Source organism: Eurosta solidaginis, chromosome 2 (genome assembly GCF_040869045.1).
Source record: "Eurosta solidaginis isolate ZX-2024a chromosome 2, ASM4086904v1, whole genome shotgun sequence".
Lineage (NCBI taxonomy): Eukaryota > Metazoa > Arthropoda > Insecta > Diptera > Tephritidae > Eurosta > Eurosta solidaginis.
The window spans coordinates 267,169,477-267,184,524 of record NC_090320.1 but is presented as its reverse complement, the minus strand read 5'-3'; the positions used below and the strand labels follow the sequence as shown (position 1 = coordinate 267,184,524).

General features: G+C 37.6%; 1 protein-coding gene across 3 annotated transcripts in view; it reads right to left on the bottom strand.

Moving 5' to 3' along the window:
• LOC137240908 (uncharacterized) overlaps window positions 1–15,048 on the bottom strand; it is a 178,972-nt gene that overhangs the window by 115,812 nt on the left and 48,112 nt on the right. For all 3 annotated transcript variants that reach the window (XM_067767859.1, XM_067767860.1, XM_067767861.1), the window contains exons 3-4: window positions 10,513–10,673; window positions 4,217–4,489 (exon numbers count right to left, since the gene is read on the bottom strand). In XM_067767859.1, coding sequence (XP_067623960.1) covers window positions 4,217–4,489; window positions 10,513–10,673 — 434 coding nt within the window. The remainder of the gene's footprint in view (window positions 1–4,216; window positions 4,490–10,512; window positions 10,674–15,048) is intronic.

Here is a 15,048-nt window from a genome sequence, read left to right as displayed (position 1 = left end):
GGGGAGTGACCTTATCGCTAAAACAACAACAACAAGCAGGGGGACAGTAATGGTATGCGAAATTTATATTTTTGGGTAGTAAAAGGAAAACAGAAATGTGGATCGTGTTTAGCATTTGTCGTAAGAAATAAACTTTGCACGCAGTACTGCCGCTCACGGCAGTGAACTAGCGTCTGGGTTTTCCCGCAAACAAAGGTTACGGCCGACGTGAACAAAACTTTTTTAGGATAAAGTAGAAAATAAATACCATCGCTAGTTTGATCACGACACAATATTTTGTGACTTTAACGATTGGTTAGACAATGCGGCGTCTTTTTCTTGCAAAAAATTCAGCCCAAGTGCGTTGGGAGCTAAGTTCACTTTGCCACGGCTAGTAATATAGTATTTGGTAGTACCAGGTTCCAGCTTAAAAAAGTAAACTTAGCTAAAAGGCTCTCTACTAGTCATAAAAAGATAGCATAAGCAACTTGGCAGCTCCCGATAAAGGGACAGGAGCACATATTGCTTACGTCGTGATGGACGGCAGATTTTGGCTTGGGTCGTAATCAAAGATTCGAAGTATAAAAAAAGATCGTTCCCGAGCAGCCGGTATGCTACTAGGAGTTGGTAGGAGTGGTGCGTAACGGATTATTCATTGAATCTTTAATTTAAAGTAATCGAGTAATAACAATTTTATTAAGAGTAGAGATTGCAAAGCAATGTAATGATAATTGTTTTGTAGCTCATTTCCAAATTATTATGTTCAACTGCAACTTCATTATTTTCAATTCAACTGCCAGCAATATGGGCATACGAAATCGTACTGCCGTGGAAAACCGGTATGTATAAATTGTGCTGGTAGCCACATGTCTGCAGAATATTGGCGAAAATCCAATTTTGATGATGTCAAATGCGCTTTGTGCGAAGGTAATTACCCAGCCAATTACAAAGGATGCGCGGTCTATAAAAAATTACAAGACATAAAACACCCACCATTGAGGAAAAAAAAACTCACCCAAGTACTGTTGTATTACATGGAAAAGAGAGGGTGCATCCCCAAGCCAAGCTAACCCAAACAGCAACACTATATCCTACGCTCAAGCCTTAGAAGGGCCCCAACCCAGCTCAAACTTACAAAACATAAAATTGCCATCATTTAGGAAAAAAAACTCACCCAAGTACTGTTAGCTCACATGGGAAAGATAAATCCAAACAACAAGGTGCATCTTTATGCCAAGTCAACCCAGCCAGCAACACTATATTGCATGCTCAAGCCTTAGAAGGGCCCCAACCAAGCTCAAGCTCTAGCAATGCTAACCCAAATAACACAGACGCATCTACCCCAACCCGAAATGGTAGTGAAATGCGAGAAATGATCGCTCTATTGAAACAAGTTATGCAGCAAATCACAACAATGATGACACACCTTGTCACCCCCACTACTAAACACTGTTCACACCCGGCCCCTTAAAGATCATTATCTGGAATGCCAATGGCCTTTCCAAGCATTTACTTGAAGTAAAGGCATTACTCCAGACAAACAATATAGACACACTTCTCATATCTGAGACCCACTTCACCGATAAAAGGTACTTTGAAGTCCCCAAATATAAGTTTTATCACAAAAAACACCCAGATAACAAAGCACATGCTGGATCAGGTATCCTAATAAGGAGCAGTATTAAGCATTGCAATACAAACTCGTACCACACGAATGCTATCCAAGCCACTAATTTTACTGTCGAAGACTCGAATGGCCCAATTATGCTCTCAGCTCTCTATAGCCCACCCATACACGCTATCACTGCGGAAGAGTATGAACATTTCTTTAAAATTCTTGGAAATCGATTCTTAGTTGGCGGTGATTACAACGCAAAACACACCTTATGGGGCTCTCGCCTTATCACCACTAAAGAAAGGCAACCATATCAGGCGATTAACCGCCTCAAACTAACTCCACTCTCTACTGGAACACCCACATATTGGCCCTCAGATAAAAATAAACTACCCACTAAGGAAGTGGAAACTACCTTAGGTCATCCATATCAAATGGACCTACCCATAAAAAAATTATCAATATAGGAGGTAAAAACCGTAATTGCAAAACTCAAGCCAAATAAAGCTCCGGGCTACGACCTTATCAATGGCACTATTCTAAAAAATTTACCCCACGAAATACCCCCACAGGGGAAGTTTCGCAGATGAAAATGATTCTGAAACCCGGAAAGCCAGCTGATATAGTTACATCTTACAGACCTATTAGTCTGCTGCCTATCTCAAAAGTTAAGGAAGTTCTCTTCCTTAAAATACTCTTGCCCTTAATTGAAGAGCGTAAAATCATACCCAATCACCAGTTTGGCTTCAGAAGAGGGCACGGAACAATTGAGCAGGTCCACAGACACGCCGAGCAAACATACGATGCTTTTGAGAAGAATAAATACTGCACAGATGCTTTTCTAGATATTTCACAAGCTTTTGATCGCGTATGGCATGACGGACTTCTCTATAAAGCAAAATACACCCTCCCTATAAACTACTTCTTATTTATACAATCATATCTAAAAGATCGTTATTTCTTCATTAAACAAGGTGTGGAACAGACTGCCCTTTACGAGTGCTTAGCAGGCGTCCCGGAAAGCAGTATAATGGGCCCAATACTTTACCTACTTTACACGTATGACCTACGAATAGCAGAAGGCGTCACTATAGGCACGTTTGCCGATTATAATGCGGTGCTGGCCGTTGATCCTAACCCTAGCGTGGCTTCACTCAAGCTCCAAGGAAGTTTAAATAAAATTACCCATTGGCTGAAAGGATGTAGGATCAAATCTAATGAATCAAAATCCGTTCAAGTGACGTTTACTACTAGACGTAACACTTGCCAACCCCTTAAACTCAACGATATTAATATACCACAAAGCGATGAAACAAAGTACCTTGGTATGCACTTCGACAAAAAATTAACTTGGAGTACCCACATATTCAACAAAAGAAAAGCCCTTGGTATCAAACTAAGAAGTCTGTACTGGCTTATGAACCGAAATTCACAATTATCAGTTGATAACAAAGTCCTGCTTTACTCAACCATCATAAAACCTATTTGGACATATGGCATACAACTGTGGGGAACAGCAGCAAATTCGAACATAGAAATTCTCCAAAGATTCCAATCGAAAACCCTTAGAATGATTGTAAACGCACCCCACTATGTGACTAACAACCAGCTACATCGGGATCTAAAGGTTCCAACAATAGCTGAAGAAATTAAAAAGTATGCTATATCATACAACACGAGGCTTCTAACTCACCCCAACCCATTCATTTTAGCCCTGTCAGCAAGACCAACTAATTTCACGCGCCTGAAAAGAAAGTCATTCGCAGACCTTCAACACTGATGAATTCTTAAAAAATGGTTGTAGTACAAAAGCAATCCATCCATGCCAATCAAGTTTATTAAGTTTAATTAATTATGAATTACTTTTAAAAAACCAAAAATTTGTTAGATGTATTCTATGTATACTAGGCCGGGTCGATTTGTGGGGAGACAAAAAAATCGCCCATTGCTCTGTGAAAATCATATTCTATGGATCAAAATAAGAAACTTTGCCGAAGGAACCATACCTCTAAAACGAATTCCTATGTGTTTCCTTTTTGGAGTTTATTTTTATCTTTAGAAATTTATTTAGTGAGAACATATGTAAATGAAAAAATGGATTTCACTTAGTAATATAAAAGAAATTTAAAAAAATTATTAGAAATTATCATTTTTACAACCCCCTTTTAAAACCAAGGTATCACTGTGATGCATTTGCATGTCGTAAATATAGTTGGGTGGGTTTTTTATTCAACCGTTTTAAAAAATGAAGGTATCACTGTGATACAATTGCAGATCGTAAAATTGCTTGTGTTGCTTTTTTTAAGCCACCACAAGACACAGCAGGTAGAATTGAAAATGCCCCTACCCAAAATTTCGACCCAAAGGGGGGATATCAGAATTCGTTTTAGAGGTATGGTTCCTTCGGCAAAGTTTCTTATTTTGATCCCTAGAATACGATTTTCACAGAGCAATGAGCGATTTTTAAATCGACCCGCCCTAATGTATACAGTTAGCAAAATATATTGAATGCTAAAAAAAAAAAAAAATTTATTATTAAAGTACACCGAATATTTGCACCTTGCTATGCAGATAACGTTCTTGGGTGAAAATAAAAATTTATTTTATTTTTATAAAACTTACCATACGGACACAAACATTGATATGAATTGCCTTCATGTCCTTGCGAGAGGTCAACGCAGATACCATTATTTGTGCATGGACTTGGCGTACATGCATCGATCTCCTCACAATGAGGGCCAGCAAAACCGCTACAACATTGACACTCATACTCTTCCATAACGTTATTTGAAAAGCATATACCCTTGCCAGAACACTCGGCGTTTTCGCCACAGTTGTCAGTTTTCGTGGTGACCTTCAGTCGAATGCATTGAGAGCCCCACAATTCGGATACCACTATCAAGGAAGAGAGAAAAAGAAAGTAAGAAAAAAGTAAAACATGGATTGTCAAATTAAATTAGGGAATTTAAGTTGAAATATAAAACTTGTTCGACGACGAGTGTCCATTTATGTACGATATGAGTAACAAATGAAAGGTATTAATGAGTATTTTAAAAGGGCGTGGGCCAAAGTTCTATAGGTGGACGCCTTTTCGAGATATCGCCATAAAGATGAGGTGACTCTAGAATGTGTTTGTACGATATGGGTATCAAATGAAGGGTGTTAATGAGTATTTTAAAAGGTCGTGGGCCTTTGTTCTATAGGTGGACGCCTTTTCGGAATATCGCCATAAGCGTGGACGAGGGGTGACTCTAGAATGCGTTTGTACGATATGGGTATCAAACGAAAGGTGTTAATAAGTGTTTTAAAAGGAAGTGGGCCTTAGTTCTATAGGTGGATGCCTTTTCGAGATAACGCCATAAAGGTGGGCCAGGGGTGACTCTAGAATTTGTTGTACGATATGGGTATCAAATGAAAGGTGTTAATTAGTATTTTAAAAGGGAGGGGGCCTTAGTTCTGTAGGTGGATGCCTTTTCGAGATATCTCCATAAAGGTAGACCAGGGGTGACTCTAGAATTTGTTTGTACGATATGGGTATCAAATGAAAGGTGTTAATGAGTATTTTAAAAGGGAGTGGGCCTTATTTCTATAGGTGGATGCCTTTTCGAAATATCGCCATAAAGGTGGGCCAGGGGTGACTCTAGAGTTTTTGTGTACGATATGGGTATCAAATGAAAGGTGTTATTGAGTATTTTAAAAGGTGTGGGCCTTAGTTCTATAGGTGGATGCCTTTTCGACCAGGGGTGACTCTAGAATTTGTCTGTACGATATGGGTATCAAATGAAAGGTGTTAATGAGTATTTTAAAAGGGCGCGGGCCTTAGTTATATAGGTGGACGCCCTATCGAGATATCGACATAAAGGTGGACCAGGGGTGACTCTAGAATTTATTTGTACGATATGGGTATCAAATGAAAGGTGTTAATGAGTATTTTAAAAAGGAGTGGGCCTTAGTTCTATATGTGGACGCCTTTTCAAGATATCGCCATAAACGTGGACCAGGGGTGACTTTAGAATGTGTTTGTACGATATGGGTATCAAATTAAAGGCATTAATGAGGGTTTTAAAAGGGAGTGGCCCTTAGTTGTATATGTGAAGGCGTTTTCGAGATTTCTACCAAAATGTGGACCAGGGTGATCCAGAACTTCATCTGTCGGGTACCGCTAATTTATTTATATATGTAATACCACGTACAGTATTCCTTCCAAGATTCCAAGGGCTTTTGATTTCGCCCTGCAAAACTTTTTCATTTTCTTCTACTTAATATGGTAGGTGTCACAACCATTTTATAAAGTTTTTTCTAAAGTTATATTTCGCGTCAATAAAACAATCCAATTACCTTACCATGTTTCATCCCTTTTTTCGTATTTGGTATATAATTATGGCATTTTTTTCATTTTTCGTAATTTTCGATATCGAAAAAGTGGGCGTGGTCATATTCGGATTTCGGCCATTTTTTACACCAATACAAAGTGAGGTCAGATAAGTACCTGAACTGAGTTTAGTAAAGATATATCGATTTTTGCTCAAGTTATCATGTTAACGGCCGAGCGGAAGGACAGACGGTCGACTATGTATAAAAACTGGGCGTGGGTTTAACCGATTTCGCCCTTTTTCAAAGAAAACAGTTATCGTCCAAAAGCTAAGCCCCTACCAAATTTCACAAGGATTGGTTAATTTTTGTTCGACTTATGGCATTAAAAGCATCCTAGACAAATTAAATGAAAAAGGGCGGAGCCACGCCCATTTTGAAATTTTCTTTTATTTTTGTATTTTGTTGCACCATATCATTACTGGAGTTGAATGTTGGCATAATTTACTTATATGCTGTAAAGGTATTAACTTTTCTTTTAAAATTTGAATTAAAAAAAATTTTTTTTTAAAAAGTGGGCGTGGTCGTTTTCCGATTTTACTAATCTTTATTAAGCATACATAAAGTAATAAGAGTAACGTTCCTGCGAAATTTCATCATGATATCTTCAACGACTGCCAAATTACAGCTTGCAAAACTTCTAAATTACCTTCATTTAAAAGTGGGCGGTGCCACGCCCATTGTCCAAAATTTTACTATTTTTCTATTCTGCGTCATAAGCTCAACTCACCCACCAAGTTTCATCGCTTAATGCGTATTTGGTAATGAATTATCGCACTTTTTCGATTTTTCGAAATTTTCGATATCGAAAAAGTGGGCGTGGTTATTGTCCGATATCGTTCATTTTAAATAGCGATCTGCACGCTTTGTGCTGTTGTTGTTGTTGAAGTGATAAGGTTACTCCCCGTAAGGCTTTGGGGAGTGTTATCGATGTGATTGTCCTTTGCCGGATACAAATCCGGTACGCTCCGGTAACACAGCACCATTAAGGTGCTGGCCCGACCATCTCGGGAACGATTCATATGGCCACATTAAACTTTCAGGCCATCCCTCCCTCCCCACCCACAAGTTCAATGAGGAGCTTGGGGTCGCCAGAGCCTCGTCTGTTAGTGAAACGGGATTCGCCGCTCGAAGGGGAGGTTGACAATTGGGTTGGAGGAGCTAATTATTGCGCTACACAACCCCTTGAATCCCCACGTGCTCATGCCCTTCGCTTGCCAGGCTAAGACTCCAACTATTAGGAGTGATACAGCTGTCAGATAGAGAAGCAGCAAGTGGCTTATGTCCTAGAAATCTTCTAGTACTTGCAAAGAGGGAGTAGTTATTTTATAACATAAGTCCTGATTTTTGATAGGGTTTTTCAGCTTGGTCGTTTAAACAAACTTCTGGTAACACTCACTATGTGAGGTCCTCATGGACCGGCCAGCTCAACTTAACCTAACCTAATCTACATTCACTTGTAAACGTATGCCTACGCTTGAAAACTTTTCCCTTCATATGTATTTATACATTAAAAGTGCACAAGCACAATATTAAACTACCATAAAAGCTTTCAACACGGTAGAGAAAAGCAAACAACAAAGCATAGAGTTGCACTAATATTAGCTATGACGTGCCTCGGGTCGTATGAGTAATATTTATGTACATTCATAAACGCACGCCAATAAATGGGGGGAACTAAACTTTTGTTTGCATGTGTGTATGCACGTATGCTAACACGGTGCAGTCAACCAGCTTTAAATATCAACAGTCTACTATGTATGCATAGTAATTGTCCTCCACACAGCTCGCTTCCACAACAAATAAGAACGTATTTTTTCTCGGCTGAGGTAGAGATGACGCACAGCGCGGGCAATTTTATGCTACCGGAAACACGCCGGTTTGCTCTATGAGCGAGTTCCGAGTTCGATTTGATCCCCCAAGAGTTTTGAAAAAATATGCCTGTAGTCAGTTAATGCCAACAACATCACCAACAAAATATACTTCCAGCAATGAAAATTGAAGCTAATGAAAAACAAGTAAGGGCGGGACTGTCTTCGGCTGTGCCGAAGACTTCATACCTTTCATGAATGGGGCTAAACAATAATCTTATCCCGTTCGTAATCTCCAAATAATCGGATGTATAAGATAAGAAATATATATTCAACAGATGTACATATATATCTAAACGATTTTTAAGATAAATATAAAATAAAAAATGGCAAAAAACCCCCTTATCTGAACGATCTGTTGTATGGGATATATATTATATATAGCTCCGATCGAAATGATTTTTTCATGAAATCTTCTATGATATATTAGAATAAATATCACCAAGTTTAACGTTTTTATATTGGAAATTAAGGGAGAAATTGCCAAAAACCTTTCTATCTGAACGATCGGATGTATAGGATATAACTATATATAGCTCCGATTAAAGTGATTTTTACAGGATATCTTCTATAATATATTAGAATATATATCACCGAGTTTCACGTTTATAGTTTCTAAATTGCGGCAGGAATGACCAAAATCGTCTTATCTGAACGATCGGTTGTATGGGAGATATATGTTATAGTGGTCCGATCTTACCGGATCCGACAAATGTCTAATATAATACAAAAATATATCCTTGTGCCAAATGTCGTTGAGATATCTCAAAATTTGAGGGACTAGTTTGCGTTCAAACAGACAGACGGACGGACAGATGGACGGACAGACGGACATGGCTATATCAACTCAGTTCGTCGCTTTGATCAATTCGGTATACTTAATGGTGAGTCTATCTTCTATTCTTCTTCAACGTTACAAACATCGGACCAAATTTAATATACCATTTCATGTTCATGAAAGGTATAAAAACGTGTATGTATGTATGCAATAAAGAGTAATCCACATGGCGAATAACAGTAATGCAAACAGCTTAGTGCAACTTATTCACTCTTATCGCGAGTTTTATTTTCACCCGAAAGGATTCACAGTTTTTGTTCACCCTATCGCAGAGGGTGGCGAAACAATTTTTCGTGTTTGAAAAAGATTTCACCTTATCGGCAGTTCTTTGTTCGGGCGAAATGAACAGCGGTGGAAACCCAAATTTGTTCACTTATATTTTACAGGCGAACGAGAGCAAAATAAAATGTAAGTAATTTTTTGTTTTGAAATTTGATACTCTTATAATTATATGTACTTTTGGTAACGTTTTACAAGACGGTGCACCACCTAATTTTTATCAAAAATTATCAAAAGACGCGTCTCGGCTTCCGTTTTTAGAATTCGGAAGCGAAAATAAAAAATTTTATTTCTGTCAAAAGATATAAGTAAAAAATCGATTCTAATTTTAATGTGGTTGTGGTTTTTTTATCAGATTTGTTGTACACACACACACACACTAATGCAGAAATGTGTTCTGCACGCATTTAATTTTGATCCCCAAACCGATGTCGGACCCACCCAGGTTATTTGTTATAAGCGCGGCCGAAGGCCGCCAACGCAGAAAGATGTTCTATGCAAAAAAAAACTATGGATCACGCCCCATAATTCGGACCCTCTCGGGGTAATTTTACGGTTTTTTGTGAATAACTTTCGACAGAAATAAAATCGGATTCTTAAAACCGAGGTCGAGACGCGTCTTTTGATACCACCTTTGATTATTTTTGATAAAAATTATGTGGTGCACCGACTTGTAATACGTTACCGTACTTTTATTATTAGAAATAAATCAATAAATAATGCACAATCGGAAGCTGAGTAGAAAAAAGTGAAATTCCTGTATTGCTAAGTATGTAAATTCTATTTTTTATGATAACATATCAGTCGGCCAAGGTATCCGTTGTGGACAAAGCGACGGTTCCAAGATATTGAGCACCTCACTGAAACAAGATTGGCTAAGACCCACTTCATGGTCCTTTCCAATGCCTTTTCCCTATGCGAAAAAACGAAGACATGTACTCAACTTTACAATTGGTGGAACTCCAAATTTTTGCTTCAATGGTGGCAAGGATTTGGTAAGAATATCTAGCAAATATTAGAATGCCGGCCTTTTAAGCCTGTAATATGGGCAAAAGCTATTTGAAAAAAGTTAACTTGTTATTCAAAAGTGCTGACAATAGTAATTTTTAACTTACAGTGAATCATTTAGCTCCAAAGGGCTAGAACTGTCCCTTTATTGCCTCCGAATCGCTTTCACATTTATATTCTCCTAGCGTCCAATCAATACCAACCTAAGTGCAATACTAAACATTATTTTATAAATTTTTATTTCTATTTTTGTTGTATTTTAAGGAAATATATGCTTGTAAGTAAATTATTTGTTCACTGCTAATTCACAATAGAGCTTCAGCTGTTTTGAAGTGAACTTTTGTTTGCCCGAAATTGGCGATAAGCGAAAAAAGTTCACCCGAACAAAAGAAGTGAAGGCGAACACTTTTCCGCGTGAACTTCGCGTCAAGGGTGATTGTAAAACAGCACAGAAAAAGGAGTGCGTTAAAAATACATATACATACATATATGCAAGTACTTAAATATGCAAAGCTACATAAATTTACAGTATATCCACAATTACTACTCACCAATTAACAAGTTAACTCCCTCGGTGAGATCCTTATCACAGAGTGTCACCAAATTTCTACCATCAACCACAAGCGGTGCTATATCCAATAGAATACCCTCTGTAACGTCGCAATGCTCATGACCCGAACGTGTCACCTGATATACTTGAATATTATGGGTACTTTGTATGTTGGTGTTTTTCACATATAACATTTAGCATTCATTTATTTGTATATGCAGAAGTAGTTATTTATGTGTGTGTGTGTGTGGGAATCAATGAAAGGAGAATAGAAAATTGTTAGTTTGTTAGTTGTTTGCTTTTTATTGCAATATAAAATATGTATATATATTATTTGAAAACGAAACACACTAATACGTAAGCAGTCAGCTATGAATATTCAAACACTTTTATTCACACGTATTGATTTGCGCAAGTAAAGTTCTTTGACGCCAATGCATAAAATAATTGCAACGATGCGTTGTGTAGAAGTGCTAAGGCAATGAATTGAATGTTACTGCATTAGTAGAGTGACATGAGAGCAGTGTATTTTTGTTGATTGAATGAAAGCGTGCATTTCTAAAAAAATTGCCCTCAATTATTCTGGGGTGTGTTTAACTTATTGACGGTACAAACACTAACATTATTCTGTGTTTGAATATGAATGCAAATTGAGGAAACAGCATTTTCAGGTCAAACCAATCTTTTTTAAAATCAAATGAGACTTTTTCAAATCTAATGAGATACTTTTCAAATCAGAGCAAGCATTTTGAAATCAAATTAAACTTTTTGAAAATAAAATGAATCTTTCTAAATCAAATAAAACTGGTTTTACACCTATCCTCTATTTGCTAACAAAAGTATATTTCGGTATTTTTTTAAGTTGTTTTTTTGTATCAAATAAAACTTTTTTTATTTCAAATAAAACTTTTTTAATTTCTATTAAAACTTTTTAATATCAATTACAACTTTTTTAATTTTTAAATAAAAATTTTTTAATTTCAATTAAAACTTTTTTCAAATCAAATGAAACTTTTTTCAAGTCCAATTTAGTATTCCAAATTAAACCTTTTATTAGATCAAATAAAACTTTTCTCATATAAAATGTTTAAAGCGAAATTAAACTGTTTTCAAATCAAATACATTATTTTAAAATCAAATAAAACTGTTTACAAATGAGATGAATCTTTTTTTAAATCAAATTTAATATTTTTTTTTTTTTAAATCAAATAAATTTTTTTATAAGTCAATCCAGCAGACCCGGCACACGTTGTTCTGCCCTAAATTTGGCCTATCTGCATACATTTTAATAAGCTTTTTCCGTCTAACTCTGCCCTACCCCTCTACATTTTTTTCTAATCTCTTTATTCACTCCTCCCTCCGTCTGTTTCGCTTCATCTCCATCTTCGTCTCATTCTATCTCTTTCTCAGTCTCCTTCTGTCTTTTCTCTTCTCTCAAGTTTTTCTCCTTCTTCTTCATCTCTTATTGCCAGTCCCAGAGGGTGGTATGTATTTTGTTCCAGTCCCATTCCGAGTCTCAGTTTCAGTCCCAGTCCTAGTCCTAATCCCAGTCCCAGTCCGTCTCTATTATACTTCCCGGCAAAAAGCATCGTAAATACTAATATAGGCAAATTTATATACGAAATTTCAGGCAAATCGAATAGGACGTATGCAAAGAAGTATGTGGATATTATTAATTCATGTCTTTATTTCGGCTTCGCATGCATATTTACAGTTTTGCCAGGTTGATGCGACTAAATCGAAAATCACAATGAACTTCAGAGCACTCACCAACAGCTTTCATTTGATATCCATAATACACACACATTCTAGCGGTATCCGGGTCCATGTTTTGGCCTATATTTCGAGACCCTAGTCACTCAGCGGTGTAAAACTTACTCTGCATTATATAACACAACAACAGCATTTATTTGATACCCATAATATAAAAACACATTATAGGTGTATCCGGGTCCATGGTTTGGCCTATATCTCGAGACCGTAGTGACCCAGTTGTATGAAAATTATCCTGTACTATAGCACTCATCAACAGCTTTCGTTTGATATCCATATTGTATAAACACATTCTAGGGGTACCCGGGTCAACGTTTTGGGCTATATCTCGAGACCCTATCCTCCCAGTTGTATGAAAATTATCCTGTACTATAGCACTCATCAACAGGTTTCATTTGATATCCATATTGTATATACACATTCTAGGGGTACCCGGGTCCACGTTTTGGGCTATATCTCGAGACCCTATCCTCCCAGTTGTATGAAAATTATCCTGTACTATAGCACTCATCAACAGGTTTCACTTGATATCCATATTGTATAAACACATTCTAGGGGTACCCGGGTCCACGTTTTGGGCTATATCTCGAGACCCTATCCTCTCAGTTGCATGAAAATTATCCTGTACTATAGCACTCATCAACAGCTTTCATTTGATATCCATTTTGTATAAACACATTCTAGGGGTACCCGGGTCCACGTTTTGGGCTATATCTCGAGACCCTATCCTCCCAGTTGTATGAAAATTATCCTGTACTATAGCACTCATCAACAGCTTTCATTTGATACCCATATTGTATAAGCACATTCTAGGGGTACCCGGGTCCACCTTTTGGGCTATATCTCGAGACCTTATCCTCTCAGTTGTATAAAAATTATCCTGTTCTATAGCACCCATCAACAGCTTTCATTTGATATCCATTTTGTATAAACATATTCTAGGGTTACCCGGGTCCATGTTTTGGGCTATATCTCGAGACCCTATCCTCCCAGTTGTATGAAAATTATCTTGTACTATAGCACTCATCAACAGCTTTCATTTGATATCCATATTGTATAAACACATTCTAGGGGTACCCGGGTCCACGTTTTGGGCTATATCTCGAGACCCTAGCCTTCCAGTTGTATGAAAATTATCCTGTACTATAGCACTCATCAACAGCTTGCATTTGACATCCATATTGTATAAACACATTCTAGGGGCATCCGGGTCCACGTTTTGATCTCAAGACCCCAGACATGTAGCGAATAAAAAGGTAGACGTTGGCCGATTCTCAGACCTACCCAATATGCTCACAATATTTCATGAGAATCGGTTCAGCCGTTTCGGAGGAGTTCTGCCTCTAAAACCGTGACAGAAGAATTTTATATATTAGACAAAATTATTTTTACACCTAACCACTCCTCATTCGTCTCCCAAACTTAGCCAGTGTCTTCCATGCGGTATTAGGACTGTTGCTCTTGTTGAAGAATTTTGTGATCGCTCGTGCGGTTTATATATTTAGACCCAGACAAAGAAGTAGCGTGTATGTCACTGTCGTCTTAAGTCCTCAATAGCTGGCAATAAGAGCTTGGCATGCAAGGCATCCAGCTCAGTGTCCTTCATTTTTTTGGGCATTTGTAGGATAACAAAACAAACGTGAACTACTTGTGACCATAACAAAACAGGGAATTTGCCACTGAGCCACTAAGAATCCTCTTCAATAACTTATGTAGCGCAAAGAAGCAGTAACCCATTCCTTACTCATTTCAATTTCGAGTGTTTGGTCCTACCTAAATGTAAAGTATTGAACTTTAAGCACTTTCAACGATTCAAAGGCGGTATCATTTTGATTCTCAAGGGATATAAGTATGTTTATTGTCTATTGGTTTGAGTTGTTTGGCGTGGTGTGATGGTAGCGTGATCCGCTACCACACTTAAGGTACTGAATTCAATTCCTCTAAAAGTAACATCCAAAATTAAGACACAATTAGAAAAATATTTGTTTAATCGGGGTCGCCCCTCGGAAGTGATTTGGCAAATGCTTGTGAAAATTCACCTGCCTTGCAGATGCCGCTCGGAGTCGGCATAAAACATGTAGCTCCCGTCCTGCCAATTTTTAGTAAAATTTAAAAGGAGCACGTATTAAATTGGTAGAGAAGATCGGTCTTATACTCCTCTGGAGTGAATTGCACCAAGTATTTTTATTCTTTTATATTTTATTGTATAGAATACAATTGTTTAAAAATTCACTGGTTTCAGGAAACAGTCCTTCAAATTGGCTCCTGTGCGCTACTTGAGTAAGGCAATCAACTAACAGACCCTTTTTTCCCATTTTTATAAGATAATGTACTGGGCTAAAAGAGAGCCCCCTAGGGAAGCCCTTGACATGGTTTAGCTAGGGGCCAGTCAGGCTCACGGCGTATGCATATGACATTTCAACAAGAAGTGTACTGAAATCCAAACAAGCAAACCAAAATTGGATGAGGCTGTAATGTACATTTATACTGGTTTCACGGTCTTAAGAGGATAGAAGGTAACCCAAAGGCATATAATTGAGAAATTAAGGGGGAGATTTAAGTAGATCGAATTGCATTTATATACAATCAAGCTGGATAGGTGTAGAGCGAGGGGCAGGACTGTGAAATTTTTAAGATCGTGTGTAAATATAAGAAGATAAGATTCACAAAGCTGTACAAATATCTAAAAGAGCAGGCTTATGATGAGCATACTAATTGGACACGTTGTTTCTAGTATGGAAGAAGTGTCGCTGCAAGAAGAAAT